The sequence below is a fragment of the Manacus candei genome, unplaced genomic scaffold (assembly GCF_025592945.1).
Source record: "Manacus candei isolate 608988 ecotype Guabito, Panama unplaced genomic scaffold, ASM2559294v1 h1tg000051l, whole genome shotgun sequence".
NCBI lineage: Eukaryota > Metazoa > Chordata > Aves > Passeriformes > Pipridae > Manacus > Manacus candei.
Window position 1 is genome coordinate 4736854 of NW_026138099.1, and position 20193 is coordinate 4757046.

Genomic DNA, 20193 nt, shown 5'->3' on the forward strand with positions numbered 1-20193 from the left:
TCCTTGCTTTTAGCAGAGAAGCCATTTTTCAGAATACATGCTGTTAATCCTGTGCCATTTAAATCTCTGCAGACAGGTGATTTCCTCCAGACTGAGGGGACTTGAGGAGAGGAGTTGTATATACAGGGAATAGAGTCATTTCCCCTTTTCTCAATTGCAGCCCTAGGGATGGTTCTTAGCGAACCTTCGACTAAGGTTCTTAGTCTTCCCCGTCTGCACCAATCTCTTTTCATCTCTGCTTCACAGGCTGATTCTCACCTACAGCATGATCATCTTGTAACCCATGGAGTGAAATACATGCCCAAGGTTGCTTTAAATTAGCTCCACTCTGGTAGGAAGGTTACCACAGTGCTATGAATTACCACACAGATGAATTCAAGAAGTATTCACACACTTAGATTACTTTTATAAGTAATTGTCATGGGTTTACTTATTCTAAAAAACCAAACGGGAATTTTCTTTCCTCTGCTGCAATGTGGGGGAGGGATGTTGAAATTGGAGGACAGTTTTTTTGCCTTGGGTGATTGACCTACACAAAGGAGCTGGCTGGCAGAACTACATTCCAGCCTGACAACCCTCTCTAAGGCTAGGGTGTGTGTAGGGGGGCTGGGGGGATGAGTTTTTCTCCCCTCCTCTCCTTGGAAAGGAGTATTTCACTTTTTGCCTTAACGGGGGCAAGGTGTGTGTTGGAAAAGCTCTGAGGCCGTTTTGCTCTCGACCTGGTCATCTGGCTGTTCTCTGGCCTTGGCTTGCCTACGGTCTGCTCTGTCCCCAGCCGGACCTGCTCAGATTCCATCGGAGAGTTTGTGCTCAGCAAGGAAAGGGGGGAGTCCCAACCACAGCCAGCCGCAGACATCGTGAGTTTCATGGGAAAGAAGCTGCCCTCCTTTCCCCTTTTCCCCTTCCCCTCCTCGGCGCAGGGGAAATCTCCACTTTCGGCTTCTCCCGCTCCAGGCCCTCACGCAGCGACCGCCAGAGCCCAACAGCGCCCCCTGCCGACCAACGCCGAGCACTGCGGGCTCTGCTCCTCCGTGACCCAACAGCGCCCCCTGCCGGCCGTGGTTAGGATCGCGCCAGAGGACAGAGAAGTGTCGAACTGTTTCCTTCTGAAGGGGACTTTTGGGTACGGGATTATTGTTTAGTTGTTTTTGTGTTCCTTTGCCGGTTTTGCCAAAATACATATATCCTCTAATAAAGGGTTGTTATTTCTTCCGTTTTCCATACTTCCTTGATTGGAACCCTTTAATTTTGGATTTACAATTGCTGAGAGAGAGGATTTTGGTCTACCTCATAACTCATCCTCTTTAGCAAAACACTTCAGTCTCTTTAAACTGAAACAGCAATTCACATAAATACTACATAAGTGTGTTGCATTTTTTCTTAACCACTGAGTATTTATTTTCTATGCCAGAATCATTGACTGATCAATCTTCTACCATTCACTCTCAGCTCCAGTGACACTGCTACCTATCCATTACCACAAGAGTTCCACCTACAAAGTTATTTTTAAACATTTATATAATATTTGTGTGTTATTTCCAGCAATAAAGACAATTTAACAAAGTCAGTGTTGCAATATCCTCATAAGGAATTCATGTAATGCTTTGGTGAAAAGTGTCAGCCTATTTGGCTCTGCTTGTCACAGACTCAAAATCCTGGTCATCCAACCAAACTTATTTCTGACCTTGTTCGTCTTTTGTTCTGGACGTATTTGATGCCATCTTTGATTTTTAATGTGAACCTTTTTTGCCTACCAAATATCCACTATTGTTCATAAAGACATACCTCTGTGTAGCCTGCTGTATTATAAAGCATACATACACCTACTCATATACACTCCAAACAATATCTATCACCTGGATACCTGAGTGTTTTAAATAGTCCAAAATTATAAACCAATGTATTTCAAATCTGCTGCAGTACTACAAGAGTGTAAATACACCTGTGTGCAGCTGGGAAAAAAGACAACATGTATACAGTACATCTTGAAGACTTGACAGGCCCCATTTAAACAAACCTCAAGAACCTCATGACACCTATTTTCTATTGTAGAGGACACAGATGTGAATTTCTGCAAACAAAGATCTGGTATTTTTAGGGTCATAATTGTGGAAGCTGCCTGAGGCTAGGGAGGAACAGGTTCTGCAAAATCTGTTCTGAGAGAGGAGGTTGGAAAAGTCTCCTTAAACATGACAAAACTCTGGGTATTAGGCCAATCCACAAACTGCTTGAAGAACCTGAATATGCAAGCAGTCTGAAGTTTGAAGTTACTGCTGCTTTGTACTTCCTGGTCAATATGACCGTAGGCACCCTGCAGTCTAAGAAAGAGCATGCCTGAGGCACTGTGTGCCTCCAGACTGAAAGACCATAGAGTGTGGGGGCACAACTTAAAATTCCTTTTTTTTGTACTGCTAATGTTATTTAAAAGGCTCCGGGCAACATACTAGACTATACGATCACTCCCACATGTGTATTTATTTTGCTTTTGCCATGGATTCCTCAAAATCCATTAAGTGATGTCCAGACCAAAGAATCCTGGCCCTGGTATCATCACCTGTGATAACGACAGTGTCATGGTTGCACAGATCTGCTACATCATACAAGCAGCAGAGTTTTACTTACTCACATCACCTCCACTCACTTCATGACAGCAAAGAGAAGCCCCAGGGCAGCAACACAGATCTGCTGAGCTCAGACAGCTGAGTCTGTGGTAGTGCAACCTGGGGAGCCATCTCAGGCTCTCATCTGCATGTTTTACTCCTGCACTTCAGGAGTCACTTCAGTAAAGCCCAGATCTAAGCATCCCTGTCCCCAGAGGTCTCAGATTCATGGGGAATTTAAAGATTGGTTTCTCAATTTCATCAATGATCACATCTCTCTTAAATCTGGAAAAAAATCCATGTGCCTGGCGATACCACATAAGAAGCCTACCTTGGGGGGCAGGGGTCCACACTACAGGCTTTCAGCAGCTGTGGAGGACGGCGGCTGGTTACACACAGTGTCTCATCTGCAGTCTCCCTGGTTTGTTTGTTCAGACAGGTCACCACAGCCTCCTGGACACCTGCACACAACAAAGCATAGTCACAGCCAGCTCTCCACACCTGCAGGGGCAGCTGAGGACAGAGGTCGGTCCAATAGGGCCAGCGGGGCTGCAGTGTGTGGGGAAAGTGATCCTCACACCCAGCGCTGGCAGATCTTGGGCTGCAGCCCCAGCTGTAGACTTGTTACTGCTTTCAGTGTCTCTGAAAGGTTTCTCAATTGCAGTGAAAATTCCATGAGTTCATTCACTTACCTTCTCTGGACAGAAAATTGTCTAGTGCTCTCTATTGACTCATTTTTTCCCTAAGAGTGCAATGAGGCACTTTATTTGTCAGTACAAGTAGGCTAACGCGTGAAGATGGCCTTGGCTTCACTATGCTATATTTTAGGCAACAGTATGATTGCTTTAAGTGCAAAAGTAAAGTAAAACATGGCCAGACAATTCAGCAGTTCTCAGTTATTTTTCTTCATCCACGGACCTGCACCTAAACCTAAAGACGCAAACCCGCAGGATGTATCTGAGAGCTAGGAAAGAAAAAAGGTAGCTGTTGGGACTAAGAGAGAAACTGGAAGATTTGGTGATTACATTTAAACCAGGAATTCCTTGGTAATTCCAAATTCCTTATGTGCTCTTAGGCATAGTAGTTACTCTGTTTCACTTTTCCTATGAGTAGGAATATTACAGGGTTTCTTTTAATCACAAGGTTAGAAAGCTAGAAAATCAGGGATTGCAACATAACATGCCATAGGGAAGAGGTCTTGGTGAGAGAAGATCTACTTCCCCCGGGAAAAGTGGGATCTGTGGGGATCTAATCCAGAGGGGTTCAAACTAACTGAAGGTATGCTTTTTATATTCATTCCTGCTTCCTGAGTTAGGAAAATATTAGCTGAACTCATAACAATTACTTTATCTTTTCAAACCTAACAATTAGTTTTCCAAAACATCTCGCAATTTTTTTAAGATACACAAAAAAAAGAGTGCTGTAAGAGCTTGAACAGCTCCAAGAGCAGTGTCACAGAGCTGACAATACCTTTTGCTGTTTCTAATGCCAGCACACATGTCATTAGGCAAACAATGATATCATATTATTCAACAGAACCAAAGTGCTGCAGCTTGTCACAGTTCCTATGCTCCTGAAATTACTCATGGATTCATTCCCTTTAATCTCAGTACAGGCTGAGGTCCATAGAAAAGTGGCACATTAACCAATTTTTTTGGCTCCTGTGTGTGTAAACCTATTCAGCTCATGCCTCTGACAAAGGTTAGGCAGTGTCTCCACTGCATCTGAGGTACTAAAGAAAAGAAAGAAATTTGATATTTTGGACATGGACATCAACATCAAAATTACCAAAGTCCCTGTAGTCAACCAATACTGTTGTGAGTTTCCTTCCTTACAAGGTTACCCCATATTTTCAAACCATTTTGCTATTCCAGTCATCACCCAAAAGACTTGAGAAAAATTGTGAAAAGGATAAGCTATTAAAATAACAGAGCAAATGGTAGTGATTTATTTGTAGGAAAAGATATAAATGAAATTTATATATATGAACAAGATGTTCGCTACTCTGTCATGTTCATTATCTTTCCATCTCAATCATTTTTCTGTGAGTATGTTATAATATTGTGCAAACAGAGGCATATGGATTCTCCAGAACAGACTTGTCCTGGCTGTAAGAACAGAAGTGATTCTCTACTTGATGGGAAACGGCACCGTGTCCAAATTACTGGTCTCTATTTTGCATGGAATATTTGTGCAGGCCTGACAGCAAGACTAATCTGATGAAACCAGGAGAGAAAGACTGCTGATCCAGAGGTATGGAAACCATGAAAGTGCTTTTCTAATTTCTGTGGAAAGAAACCACCCAGTCCTGACACATGCCAGTAACATTATTCTGTTTGCTAGGTATACAGCTCACTCATCTTCTGTATTTTCTTCTCACACCAAAATTTTGTTAACTGAGTGTAGTTACACATCTTCAATTTCTCCTCCCTGAAGCATGTCACTAACAAGGTCTTGATAAATTATTATCAATTACCTTAACAATTTTCCATTGTCTGTTTCAATGCTGACTACTGAAAAGTGACTGAATGTGACTGACTTCAACATTTTCTCTCTTTCTTAGGCTGATGGTTTCGTTTTATCAAATTCATATAGCCGAACTCTGATACTACTGCTCTTCACTTTGCAGTATTCAACCAGCCCTAAACCTCTCAGTAAGTTCATTCCCCATGCTTATATCTGTCATTTAAGTAATCTCTGATTGTAATTCCAATAATTTTTGTCTATACTACAAGCATTCTCCCCCGCTCCTTAAAATTTCCTTTTACCTTTGAAAGGTACTGGTAGGACCAGTAAACTTGCCTGACAGCACAGTCATGAAAGAAAAAGGTTCTTGTGTGAATGTGGTGGCTAGACTATGTATTGACAGTTTTTGGCTCAAACAGCTTGTGCCAGGAACTGGAGTGAAAAAAAAATAAAAAAATCTGGTTTACTCCAGTAGCAAAAAATCTGCTCAGAATCACTTTCTTCAGCTTCCTCTTGAATCTCACACTGAGTGTGTCTCAGCATATTGATAACAACTGTCTCTCTATTCGAACAGGTCAATGTAGCAAATGGTTATAAGCTTGAAACAAACATTGAGAGAATATAAAAACCTTTGATTATACATTAGAAGTTCCACAGTATTATCTCCATAGAGATATTTAAAAAGGTAAATGAACTTCAGGAAGTTTATTTGCCAAGTAACTGAATTTGAGACATTATTTACTGCACAATATTATCAGAACAAAAAGCTGTCACTTTAAAATTGTTTTCCCTGAAAAAAAGAAATCAGTTGTCAATAGGAAATCACAGTAAAAAAGTGTGTAATCTAGGCAGTTTCCCTTTCAAAATACCATCAAATGAGAATTTCTATGTGTATATCTACCAGAATAGAATAACTGTTACGTGATATTTGATGACAGCTCTAGGAAATGAAGCCACTAACAGCAGACTAAATGACTAACTCATTCCCTCGGTTTGCTGCTTCTAGGAGGTGAAAGGTTAGTTCTGCACCTATCGTATTTCATCTCCCTGACTCCAAAAGCAGTAAAATTAATTTGACCAGTTTTTGCACCTATGGCTACAAAAATACCTGACTTAGCATGTGTTAATCTGGAAAGTTTGGAGTTGATGTCAGACAAAAAGAAATCTTGGATGAAAATTTTTGCTGACAATTGGAAGAGATTAAATTTATTAAATTTATTAAGAAAAATGTCTCTCTCAAATCAGTGTCTGTGAGTTAAATGTTTTTTGTGTAAGAAACAAAGCAAAAGTGTCAATGGTCTGACAGCTCTCTGTGAACTGCTGTAAACATTGACTACCATTAACAAACCAAAACTAAGCATAGAAAACATTTGCAATATTTTCTACTAATTGTGTTTTTCAAGATTGTAACTGATTCCCAGTGAATCTGTACAGATCACGCTATTAGCCTCTAACAAAACACTGACTTGTTTTCAGTTCTACAGTACATATTCTGTATTTATGTATAGTACACCTTTCTCAAATAGCCCAAAACTTGTAATGTAAAAAGATAGCAGATGGAAAAATTTAGGTTAAACTTAAAAAAATATTGGAGTGAACATATTTCTCAGAATTAGAGAGATAAAATCATGGGAAAAAAAGGATATCAGAGAAGCGTGTGTTAATATAGTCTATAACGTGGAACCTGAGACCTCGATTGATTTTGAGAAACTCCAAGTGTCAAGCCTGCTAGTTTCAGACTATCATACCATTAGTGCCTTTTTTGCCATATGTTTTCCTTTGCACTGTGATTTGAACTGATGTCACTTAGTGACAGGCGTTAGGGGACAGCTGAGCTCTTAAAATATCAATAATTTCTTTCATCTGCTACAGGAGGACAATTTATTTCCATACGTTTGTACTCGCACAGAAGAACTCAAGAGATAAAAAATAAAAATGACGTGATTGTTAGTCTGCATCACCAGACCCCTTTAACATTCACCTTTTCTGGGTGAGTGCCTTTTGAGAGATCAGCTGATAAAGGAAACATTGATCATTCTTGGTGACAGTCTCAGTCCAAAAGGGCCCAAAAGTCCTGGGCTGAAATATGTTTTGTGTATTTTTTTTTTTACAGTTTTTATCCATGCCTTTTCAAATATGGTTGAACTTGATGATCCTAAAGTCTTTTTTCCAACCTTGATGATTCTATGATTCTAAATAGCCATAGCAAAGCACCATGTCCGTGGGTATTAATTGCAAAGCACACACTTGAAGAGGGAAAGCAAATCCAGCATAGAAACATTTTGCACTTACCTCCTCCACAGGACTCTGAACACTCTGTAAAGCCTTCATATTCCCAGTCATAGAGCTCATCAAACTCCTGCAAGCTGCCATACAGAAACTCAGTCTCCTCTGAGGTGTATTCAGTTGCCTCCCCACTGCAGGGACCACTGTAACAGGCTCTCTGAGACACAGGTTTGGGACCTTCACATTCATCGATGGGCAAGTCAGCCACAGACTGAGAGAAAGAGAGGAGCACTTGACATTTCACAAGCCGCACCTGGCTGCCTACTCCACAGGTGACACTACAGGTGGACCAAGCCTCAGGAATAAACCTGTGAGAGGAAGAGAGTAAGGCAAGTTATGTCCACATACATCCAGGGAACCAAACGCAGTACAGCTCTGTCCAGGTGAAATTTTGTTTAATGAGGAAAAAATTGCTTCACTGCATCAGAGGGATATTATAAAATACACATAGAAGCTATGACATGCTGTTGACAACTCAGTGGTGGGTCTCCTTATATCTAAGAAAGACAAACCCTTTGAGCACCTGCTTTGGTCCTAAAACATCTCAGTGCAAGGCATCCAGCAATCTCCCAAGGTGCATCATGATTCAACTAGCTACCTTTTGCAAGTATTCAAACTAGATCATCTTTAGTTGTTATCATAATTTTTTCACTAGTAAGTACTGAACAGGCTGCTGTTGTCAGGTAATTGTGGTATTACACGGAAAATAATTTCAATTATTGTTCCTGTATCACAGTAACTCTTTTGAAGTTTTAATTTGAAGCTAGTAAAAGGTAAAGAATTCATAAATTCTTCAGCTGCTTTTTGTTTGTTTGTCTGTTTTATTTCCCTAGGACACCTAATTTTCCTCTCATTCCACTCCTATTGTGGATTTCTTTGGCTTGTCTCACTGATTAGTAACCCTTACATGCTTCAAAGTTTTGCTTCTGAAAGTCTCTATATACTTTAGTATAATCACCCTGCAGCTGTCATTACAATAAACAAACAGACTGAATTCCATTTTTTGTTGTTTTCTTCAATAATGGAATAATTTCTTAATTCTTCTGTGCTGTCACTGCTTTTTCAATGTCAGTGCTGAAAACTGACCTAGCATTTTGCTCAAAGTTACATCAAACATGAGATTCACTTTCAACTCTATATCACATCGTTACTACCTTGTTGCAGTAATGCAACACGCTGTGTTTTGCTAAGCTCATGTTGAACTCTGCTGATTCCTAAATCTATCTGGAAAATGTAGTTTCTGGGCACTCCACAATCTGCATTTATTGTTAGATACCTGATGTTAGTGGTATGAGAGCGCTAAAATAATGAATACAGGGTAATTCAGATAGCTTTATCTGACTGTCTTGCCTTTTCCATTGGCCATTCTTCCAAACTTTCTGACATGGGCAAATTCTAAGACAGCGGTTGTAGTCACACTCTAAGGGCTAGAATAGAAAAGTAAATAGTTGAATCGGGCACTGATTCTCACCAAACCTTACAGGAACAATCTCTGTTGATAATGCTTTCCTTTTAGCAGTTAAGTGCTAACTCCTGCAAATTCAGTAAGTTGTTTTCTTCACTGATATTTTTTAGTGCTAATCTAATGAACCAAAAGCTTTTTGTGCTAGGGTCTACTGTCTGACAGAAAACATACACATTAGCTAAATTTATCAAATAAATCACAGGGGATGTATTTTCAATTGAAACCTTGCTATAACTGACAGTATTTCCTCTCCCTTTGGGCTTTATTTCAGTAAACCACACCAGACTTGGACAGGTTTGCCTACAGCTGAAGGCAATACAAATCTCTCTCTTCTATGATCTGGGCTACTTGTGGCTATAGGAAACTCATTTCTCACCTTGGGATCCCACAAACAGCTTGACAGGAAGAAAAAGACAATTTAGTTTTGTGATCAGCATCTTTGGAAGTAATTTTACACACTTCTCTTTTTCATTCACTGCCTTTCTTTAATTGACAAAAGGACTTACCCTTCATTCTGAAGTTAAAAAAAAATCCCAAACCTAAAATGGTACTTGGTGCTTTCCCAGTATGCATATACCAGGATCCCTGACTGAAACAGCACAGTCTGCTTCAGTAGAGAGTGTGCATCTATCTCTTTACCCACTTTTTGTGTGTCTTTAGAACACCTTGTTTCAACCCTGACATTCACTCCTAGAACTATACAAAGGAAGCAGTAGAAAGGAAAGAAATAAACTGTAGATATTATTGTAACTTTTAAAATTATTTTTCATGCTGTTACAAAGACTGCAAATTTTTTTTCACAAGCAAAGCCTTTGAGAAACTGATGACGCAAAGTGATTCCAGTTTTCTCCTCTTGAGACATTTTCAGTCTTATTTCAAAGATGAAACAAGAAAGGATTTTGAAAGGATTATATTCTTTAACAGTATAGGTGGGACACTCATCTTGCTTTCTCTAAAACTGCGCAACTGCTCTCTGATGTGGAAAATCTCCTGTCAGAGATTAAATGGCTCTGTGACATATATTTTGACTAGTTAAAATACATAGCTTCTCAACCTGACCAACTAAGAGGTAGAAATCCTAATCAAGATACAGAAAAAAAAAAAAAAGCCCCTGGTTTTCATCAGAGTCTTCATCAGAAGCTGTCTTCCTTATATTTTTGAACATTGTGAATTGTTGTCTAACTGTGCTTTGTTGAAGACCTGCTGTATTACAAAGAGGGAGGATACTTTGCAAGGTATTAAAATTACTCATTTAGAAAACCAGAGATACCTCAAACACTCAGAATATTTACACATGACACATATCACATATACAAACAAAGGAACAAAAAGGAGAGGACACAAAAAGAAAGTAAGAACATTGCTAAAAGTAGACTGGATCCTTGTTGAAATGAGGCTTGATCTATAAATGTCACATGTTCTATTATTTCACCCTGTTCAGCAACTCATAACAAAAATGTGAACACCTTCAGGAAATATTTTATTCAGCTATCTGGGCTCAATTTCTACATTTCAAGTGATAATTTCGGAAACATAATTTCATTCTAATATAACTGTTGGCTGTTAAAGACAGAATTGTTAAAATCAAGAGAGTTAAAAGCAGAAAAAAAGAGGGGAAACTCAAGAAAACCCCACAAAAAAAAATCTCCATTCCATTAGAAATGGAATAGTTATGTAATGCAAATGAATAATATAAATATACAATGTTTCTGAATTTCCCATCGTCCCAAAACCAGGAAATTACAAAAGCTTTCAAATCTCTTTGTGTTGTCATTAATGATAAACGTTGCCAAATGGTGAGCACAAACCACAAAAAGTATGTGAATAAGAAGGGGACAGTTCCATGGATTTAGAGTTATTTGTTCCACATATAGCTCATCATCCACTGCACAGCACTGTGCATTTCTGTATGCTAACCCCTACTTGGAAAATGGAAGTAGTGGAACAAATTTAATGAGAAGTAGTTTTTTAGAAAATGGGAAATGATGGAGGTTTTTCACTTGTCATTGCATACTGTTTAATTAAATCCCACTGTAATAATCATCCCTATAATAATATCCCTAGTAAATTAGACAATGGCAATAACTCACTGTAGTAATGTGACAGTAGTAGTTAGTTGTCAGGTAGAATCCAATTGTGTTAACAGCTGTACAAACGAAAAATAAAAAGGTGTCTCTTTCCTCAGAGATATATTGAGTATTTCCTATCTCTTGCCATACATCGCAGTGTTGCTATTGAATCAAAGATCATCATGTTGCCATTGAATCAAAGATCATCTTCTTTTATTACTCAGAGCAGAAATGGCAACATGCTTCTCCCATAAAGAAAAAATACAGAAGCAAGTGTGTTCCGAGAGCTCTGATGAATATTTTAAAGAGGAATCTGTTGCTCCTGTTCTAGAGAGATCAGTGTGAGGCAGAGAAGTGAAAGCTGGGAGGAGGGAAAATCATGACCTTGCTTGGTTATGACTGACTTGACCATGTCTGCTGTTACTCAACTGCTGGAACACTGACTACATTACAGCACCCAGACGTGGAATGGTTGAATGGCCCCTCTGCCTGTCACCCCCTGCCTACATGGGCATCTCCATGGGTGGCAGTGCTCTAAGCCTGGAGAAGGTAAAGAGTTGGAATAGAAGGTGGAAAACTCTCTAAAGAAAACTGGGTGTGAAAAATTGGTGTTGCTTGTACACAAATGCCTGTACTTGTTTCTTTGGCCTGTGGGCATTCTACAGAGATGGACCAGCAACCTATTCCCATGATATGAACCCCCTTGAAAAATAGTGAGTTCTGGATTTAAAAGAGGCATTCTATATATTTCAGTGGTTTCTTGTTAGCTGTTGAGGTTTCAGAATCTATACAAGATTGTGTTCAGCTGAAGGGAGAGTGGCACCATTTGTCATATGCGCATTAGCCTCTGATGGGCTGCATAATGTGTTCCAGAAATATGAAGAAAGGAAATGTAATGACACTGATATCAATGGACTTCTGCAGGTGTTGTGTTGAGCTGGTTTTGGCTCATTGCTTTTCTAGTATGCTACAGTCACTGTATATTTTAAGGAAATTTTAATATGATAGCAAAACCAACTTACTATGTTTGTATGTGATGCATTCAATAGAAAATATGGAGACTGTAAAACACACACCAGTCCAGCCTTCAGGCTGCACATCCAACAGACCTGCAAGTATAAATGAATAAAAGCTGTCTACAGAATTTCACCCACACAAGAACACTGGGTAGATACTGCTTGCCCAGCTCAATTTTGCAAGGACTATTCACACTTTCATAAACTATTATTCATGTTCACATGAATGCCCCTTTCAGATAACACTGTCTAGTGTTAAAAAACCCTTTACATTATATAATTGGAATTTATTTTACAGTATTTATTTAAAAATCCAGATTTTGCAGACTAAAATGTGCTATGCAATTATCACTTGTATACAGATTCAGCAAAAGTAATGTCAACATTTAAGCTGAGAACAGCAATGAGAATGGTAGTACATAGTCTCAAGACAATGGTATTTTTTCCTTCAAGTTCTGGGCACCAGCTAAGGACTGGTGTACATTCCCCTCAGTATAGCAACATATGTTCCTACAATGTGTGTTATGAAGAAAAAGAAGTGTCTGCAGACTGATGTGGTTTGACCCATGGTGAAAAATAGCTCACTTTCTTCACTGCTACATAATTACATATTGCCATAATTTTTGTTGTTTAATGGTTTTTTGCTTGGCTTTTTTTTTTTAACTTGCCTTTTTTTTTTTTTAATCCATCTTTGGGTAAATCCATGGCTTAGATAAAGTCTGAGGTTTAGAGAGATGCACAAACCAGTAAGACTGAGTGTTCCAGGACACAGACACTCATCTATTAAGGTATCTAAAATCAGATATTAATGGTGAAATAAAATGTTCAGTGCCTTCTTCAAAGGCTTCAGAACTTTCTGTGATAGAACCAGGAACTGAGCTCAGACTTCCAGACTCCTTATCTTGAGCCGAAATGCAAACCTGTCCTTTTCTCCAGGAGAGGCCACCTTTCCACAGGTTTTAAGATGTGGGTAACACCACAGGATGCTCTCATACAGCAATGGATATCTGCTGGTGCCATTGTTAGAAGTGAAATGGAGGTCATGACCATTTATCAGCAAAATCTCAGGGCTGTGTAAGAGTAACGGCACTGGAGCCAGCTGCATAGGTCCAATTCCAGTCAGAGTGACTACATTCTGTTCTCTACAGCTTCCCTTAAGTTTAGTTTGAATATGATCTTTTCCTTCAGCTTTGTGTCTAATTATTCTGTGCAGTTGGTCCCCTTTGTTTACTCTGCCTTTCTGCTCAGGGAAGATAACTGCTTCTGTCCTGTATATTTATTACACATAAATCCTAAGTAGTTGGGACTGTATCTATAGGTCCTTGAATGAGTAGATCGAAAGCATTATCTAATGTGAGGCTGCTGCATTGCTGATCTTCCCTTTGACAACCATATATACAGTTTAATGTTTTGCCATTAGATCTTAATATGAAGAAGTTTCCCTAAACTTTCTTCTTCCTCTTCGCTGCATGACTCTGAACTGGACAAGCCTAGTAGTTGTTAAAGCTTTATGTTCTCACTACCTTTTTTTTGATAATCCAACAATCATAAAATGCTTTAAAGTAAAGCCTTAGTAGGAAGTTTTGAACTTATGACCTGTGAATCGTGTACAAAGATCATGATGGAAACTGTTCAACAAAGAAAATCAAAATAAAATAGCTTATGTGTTTTTGGAAACATAAATACCTACTGCAAAGTTAAAAAGAGATATTGGGTGTCCCTGCCACACTGCCCTCTCTGTCCACATCTAGTTCCCTGAGGGCTTTTTCACTCCCACAGATGCATGTCAGGAATTTCTCTTTTTTTTCACTGAACTGGCCTCATCACTTTGATGGTGCCATCTGGCATCCAGATACTATTGTTTGCCCTCTACCTTGTCCTCCCCCACCTCCTTTTTTTTTATGGCCAGCACAAGGGTTATTTATGGCACTATGTTAAAAGCTGGATATGGTGTGAATATACAAAAGCATTTTTCAAGTGTTAGAGGCAGAAATCTTTAAAGAAACCCTCCACCACTGATCCAAGGCCTGCTGAATGGCCACTTCAGAGACAGACAGCAACAGGAGGAAAACATGTACAACAACACAGGACAGCAAGGCCTTCTCACCTTAAACCTTTGTCATGACATAGATTACAGCACTTTCTTACCAAGATAGAGTATTTCATAGTAGTTCTGTCAGCAATTAATATTTAATTGATCCCATCTAGGGGTGCAGTAGGTCAGACAACACAAACATAACTATTCCCTCTAGTCTTCAAGTGGCTGAACTGGTTGTGATTAATTCTCTGAGCAGTAGAACCAATGAAGAACTATTTAACATAGATTTATATTTGAAGTGCCCAAATGGATTCTCTGCTATGTGTTAAGGACTGAAACTCCTTTAAAAACCTTTCTTTCAACTGAGGAATTGTAGGGTGTCAGTCTTCTACTCAGTCATTTAGTTCAGTGACATATGTGGAAAATAGTATAACCGAATTTCCTGGAGAGTATCAACCAAGTTTGACAAAGGAGTAAAATTCTCTGTGGTAACTTCATACTTCCGTCAAAATCAGTTAACAGGAATAAATTCAGATATTACTGAGAGAAGAGGAAGGCAACTGACAGATAGACATATACAGACAAAATTCAACTGTAAAACTTGCTTGATTTAGAAATTCCTGAAGATATAAATAATGGAAGGCACTATGCACAGATGGAATAAAACTGAGACATCTGGTGCTTTAGCAGCACACATCAGAGAATTATCACAAATTACAGGTGAAAGGATAGTATAAAAGAAATACTGTAGCTTTATAAATCATGGTATATTTCATAACAAAAATCATATTCAATAGAAAGTCATAAAAGTCAGAAGACAGTAATACAGAGATTCACAAATATAAGGACTTAATGCATAGAAGAAATATGTTGAAAATTTTCAGTTTTAGCTCTTAAACTTCTAATTAAATATAAACGTGAAGCAGGACAACAGAGTTGCTTATTGATGAGGTTTATTTTCTCTGCTTGAGGAATGATAAGGAAGAAAGGAGTAGGAGTAGGAGAAGAACGGTCTACTGGCTACAAATAATGATCCTGTCTGTAGATGAGTATGGGGGCACTCAGCGACCTGGTGGTATAAGAAAGCTTTGGAACAGCCTCAGATAAAGTGTGGGAAAAGAATGAATCCTGGCTGATGTCTGCTCAAGTGGGGTCACAAAATTGGTTATTATTGCACCAATGCAGAGTGAATAGGAAAATTACATAAGCATAGCTTCTCTGAAGAAACTTCCATTACTGCAACTTCAAGTAAACACACTAATGAACACAATTCTGCCTCTTCAGCACCTGGCTTACCATACCACCAGAGGTCAACTGCTGTTCCCTCTCCCCCACAGCTTTACCCACCCCCTCCATGTTGCCCCTCCTCTACCCATTGTTTCCTCTCTGCTGAGTGAAAGAGTGTGGGCTCGTCCTGGCTGCCCAGTTCGATTCCTTCCTCAAACACTGCTCAGTCAGCTCTGCTAGGCTAGATCAAAGTAAAGAAATGGCTTTCTTAGAGGAGGGGAAACCAATAATGAAAATTCTTTTCTATAACCCCAGTATGTTTTCTGAAATATTTACAGCAAACACACTGCAACACGCTCAAGTGTAAGACAATAAGAAGTTGAGAGTTGCATTTTTGTTAGTCAAATCTACAGTCAGCAAAATAGCTGGCCCCATCACACAGTCTTACACCAGCTAGTGCTTGATCCAACATTAAAAAACTCTTAGCTGTTCCAACCCTCAAACTACCATACACCTACATCACGGACCGATCATTTATCGGCCAAAATATGTGGGTGGTAGTCTGACATCTGTCAGATTGGTGGGCCATGGAGTATTATAGTTTGTCTCTGCGCAGCTACAGGAGCACAGACCAAAAGGTACACTATCATGGAATACACCTTGTTCTTCACCTAGTTGGTGTGTCTGAAATCCCTACATAGCTAAAATGAGAAGTGATGCCATAAAGCTGGCACTGAAGGTTGATATTTGCTTGTATCTTGATGTGTTCTGAATGTTTTGTCTCCTTTTTAATATTGTTACACACAGTTTTTCAATCTAATGACCAGGATCTAAAATGAATAACTGTTTAAAGTTAGACATTAATGAAAAAAATCTATTAATAGTGAGGCATTGAAACCAATTTTAAGTGGAAGTTCACTGGTGAAGATCGCTGAAGCAGATTAGATATTCTAGCTGTTACAGTATAGATATTCTGGCTGTTACAGTATACAGGTGGGGATTGCATGGATAGTTCTTTCAGCTTAAATTTTCAAAGTATTTATTTGGTTTTCTGTCTCATGCCTTATCACTAAAAACCATTCCAAACTAAACACAGGGCATCTCTGAGCTTTGGGAAAGTTTGCGTAAAGATCCTGACTTTGTGCCCTTTTTCGTGTTAGTCAACACATATAAAAATCTGTACTTGAATTTCATTTATGTCAAGAAGATTTCTCATTAGCCTAAAATAAAGATTAGAAATGCTCCTAGAGTTGTACCTTGCAGGGAGAAAACAAATGTACAAAATGTCACCCTATGGCAGACTGAATCTAGTCTGGATTGTGCCCCACTGCATGGATACGTTGATGTTCCACTGGTACCACTGAAGTCTTGCATTAGGTGGGGTAAAAATGATTAGGGTGTTTTTGTGGGACTGGGCATGTACTGCAGCATAGCAGTGACCTATAAAATGAGGAGATGTCATAGCTGCACTTGAAAACAATTTTAAGTTATTAAGTCCCTTTAGGTCTCTCAAGGTCTGTTTTAATATCACAAATAATACACCCATAAAGTTTTCCAGAATACTTTATTAAAATACACATTATGATAAACAAAAGCCTCTTCATTTTTCCCTGCAGATTACACCTATTTTCTACAAATACCTTCTTGTTAATATTTAAAGCTACATATACTCAAATATATATATGTCACTCTTTTTCTACAGTGCAATCAACCTTGTTCACAAAATCTATAAAAAAATTATTAGTGTAACAAATTATTCCAGATACGACCACATAACAGCACATCAGTATGAATTCTAATTCATGTATGTTCTAAAGGTTTATTTACAGTTTGGTAAATGTACATTTAGCTAAGTGATTTAGAATAGTCACAAGAAAATCACAAGAAAATAAACTGCACTTTACAAATTAAAAATTAGCATATTCACAAATACCAAAGTTTCTAGGCTTTGACTCTGAATGAATCAACCTATAACATCTATGGAACTCTGGAAAGAGTTAAACATCTCATTATACTATATGTGATAGCCGTTACTAATATATATATAAAGACATATTAATGTGTATATTTGTATGTTTATATGTGTGTATAAATGCATGTAGATATATATATTTGTCTATATGCATGTATGCATGTATACATATAGCAGCTGGATAATTTTTCTTTTATTTTGAGGGACTTATTACGTATGTCTCTACCTCTCTTTCAGTGTTCCAGTTTTAAATTACTTAAATGCAGATTAACCATGCCAAAACTGCATAACAGTTATATATACGACTGTTTTATATATATATATATATATATTTATATTTATATACATATATATATAACTGTTATATTGCATAAACCCCAATGTTTGTTAGTCTAATACACAGCTGCAACTGCAATAAAAAATGCCATGTGCTCAGACATGAGGAACTGGATATTTATTAAAGCTGTGAACAGAGGCTGTAATTACAGCATGCGTTTATCACAGTTTCAGAAAAAAAAAATCCAAAACATAATCATCACAGTTTATTTTTAATTTCTGAGCCTCATTGCTAGAGGTTTGTGTGGTACACACCACAAGTTTCTAGTTTATTTTCTGCTAAAATTAATTATTTTCTTTTTTTTTTTCCTGTTACCACGCCTTTGTCTGGGGGAAGAGGTAAGAGGTAATTATCACTAGCTGCTTTGTTTTACCTCTTACTTCATGGGGTGATTGTGAAAATACAGAAAGGTGCTGAGTTGTGAAGACACAGTGGTCATGGATAACACATAACTACTTAGGTAGATAGACTCTTATTATAATATTCTTGTAAATGACCTTAAATAAAACACATATATATTTGCTTAAATCGAATCTGCATTCACCTCTTGACATCTGTCTCTTCACACCTAAGTGTGATACAGCCTTAATAGCATTGATTTCCACAGGGGTGGGTTTGGCCTTTGCACTCTAAGAGACTGTGTTAGTTCTGCACAAGCCCCAGATTTCCATAGAGAATCATCACAGAATGCTCTAGGTTGAAAGGGACCTTAGAGAATCTCTAGTTTAAACCCCCCTGCCATGGTTTCACCATGCCACCTATCCCTAGACCAGGTTTTTACAAGCCCTATCCAACCTGGCCTCCCTGAACACCTTCAGGGAGGGAGCATCCACAACTTCTCTGGATCACATAATGAGAATCTGCTGTAAGCAAATTTTTAAGACTTACGATGGTTCTTCAGATACAGCTGTTCCTTCCTCCAGCTCTTGAGCCTGCTTATACCATGGCAACTTTGCTTCCACAGGAAGTTTCTCTATGAAGCAAGCACAAGCACATGAAAACAGGAAGCATGCAGTAACACTACTGTGTGTGACAGCCTCCCTGCTCTCACCAACCTTGCATATGATGCATGTGTGACTTCACACACATGGAGGCTAAGCACAAAGAAGAAAGAGAAAAATGAGAGCAGAAGAAAGAAACTCTTCCATTACCTGGACTATAATGCTTACAAGACTATATGGCCAGATATTTCAGTGTTACAGGAAGAAGGGCTATGGTGTCCTAAAGCCAGAAAGGCAAATTAGGTCACCTTTCAGACTTTACAACTGGACTGTAAAAGTAGGCACTTTGGAAAGTACTTTTTGGAGGGAGTCTTGCAAGTGTAATAGGTCTCCATTATACTGCAAAGGTAAAATGTGTAACATCCGTGTGTCTACCTTTAAATTTTGGAACTTCAGAAGACATCTTAAGCTTGGGTTTGGTAGATTACAAAAAGGAAGAAAACCTTTGGTTGGATGAGTGATGCCACAGAAAAACCTTAATAAAATGGCCCATCTATGCTTTTCAACTTTATCAGTTCATCAGCTATGTGGATTTAAAAAAATGTGCTTGATACTTTTTCTGTCATTTCTGATGGAAAACAGGGGGGCTGCTTTTCTTGTCCTCCAGGATGTGTGCACAATTTAACGAGCTGGTCTGCTGTGGGGAGTGCAGAGTCATGTTGCTTTGCAAGCCCAATTCCACTTTCATGCAATGTTAAAGTGGAGTAATTGAGCTGAAGGTAGTGGAGCTGTTTTAGCTCTACAAGGATATAAAGCAACATCAAATAGGCACTGTAATTTGAGAAGGAGCTCTGCATTTCAACAAAACATGGTCTTGGATTAGGGGAAAAACACAAACAAAAGGCGGTGAGACAGATCACTGAGCAGGACCAAATCTATTTATCACTCACAAATCACCTGAGCCTTTTGGGTTTATATAATGATGGATTTATACTCACCAACAGAAGCAGGTTAATGTCATTTAGAATAGTTAGGAATTTTCTGTGACTCTCTTGTGCATAAGAATAAACATTTCACATGTACACATGAAATTTTCCACCTGTTAGTTGTATCATAGAGGAATGACAACTTACAACTTGACTTTACAGCTACTGGAACTTTAGTCATGCAAATTTCCTTGGAGCAAGTTATTAACTGAGATAAAAAGGGACAGTAACAGAGTTATTATGCCTCTATCTTAGAAACAGCATGCCAAGCTCTTACTCTAACATATTTATTAGAGTCATTTAAGGATGAATATTTGCCAGCACAGCTCTTAGCTTAATCTGTATTTTACCACATTTGTCATCTAAAATATGTCAGAGATATTTCTATTTATATGTTCTGCAGTTTGTTTTATGGGTTTTGGAAAACCAAATCTCACTTCTGTGCTTTTTTGCTTCGATGCAAGTGCTTTTAAAAAGCAGAAGCTCTTGTGTACTGCTGCCTGTTATGTGACTTTTTAAATAACTTTTCTTTATTTTAGAGGTGTAGTTAATTATCATCTGCACTGTAAAATTTGTTAGAGGATTAGAAATGTTGATGTTGTACAGTATGCTTTGACAGAAAAATGAACAAAAAGCACTTCTAGCATAAGCTAAGGAGGAATTTTTACCTTTGGAAATTAAAGTAAAATCTCTTTTTTTTCATAAAACACTACCAGTAAAAACACTTAAATCCTATATTATACAGAAAGTCATATTAGATGAATACACTTTCCCTATTAAAACTGAAAAT

At 38.4% G+C, this 20193-nt stretch overlaps 1 protein-coding gene across 2 annotated transcripts in view; it reads right to left on the minus strand.

Moving 5' to 3' along the window:
- The window catches only part of ADAMTSL1 (ADAMTS like 1), a 382369-nt gene that overhangs the window by 77323 nt on the left and 284853 nt on the right, over positions 1-20193 (minus strand). For both annotated transcript variants that reach the window (XM_051801328.1, XM_051801329.1), the window contains 3 exons: positions 18365-18449; positions 7359-7660; positions 2932-3061 (listed from right to left, as the gene is read on the minus strand). In XM_051801328.1, the coding sequence (XP_051657288.1) occupies positions 2932-3061; positions 7359-7660; positions 18365-18449 (517 nt within the window). The remainder of the gene's footprint in view (positions 1-2931; positions 3062-7358; positions 7661-18364; positions 18450-20193) is intronic.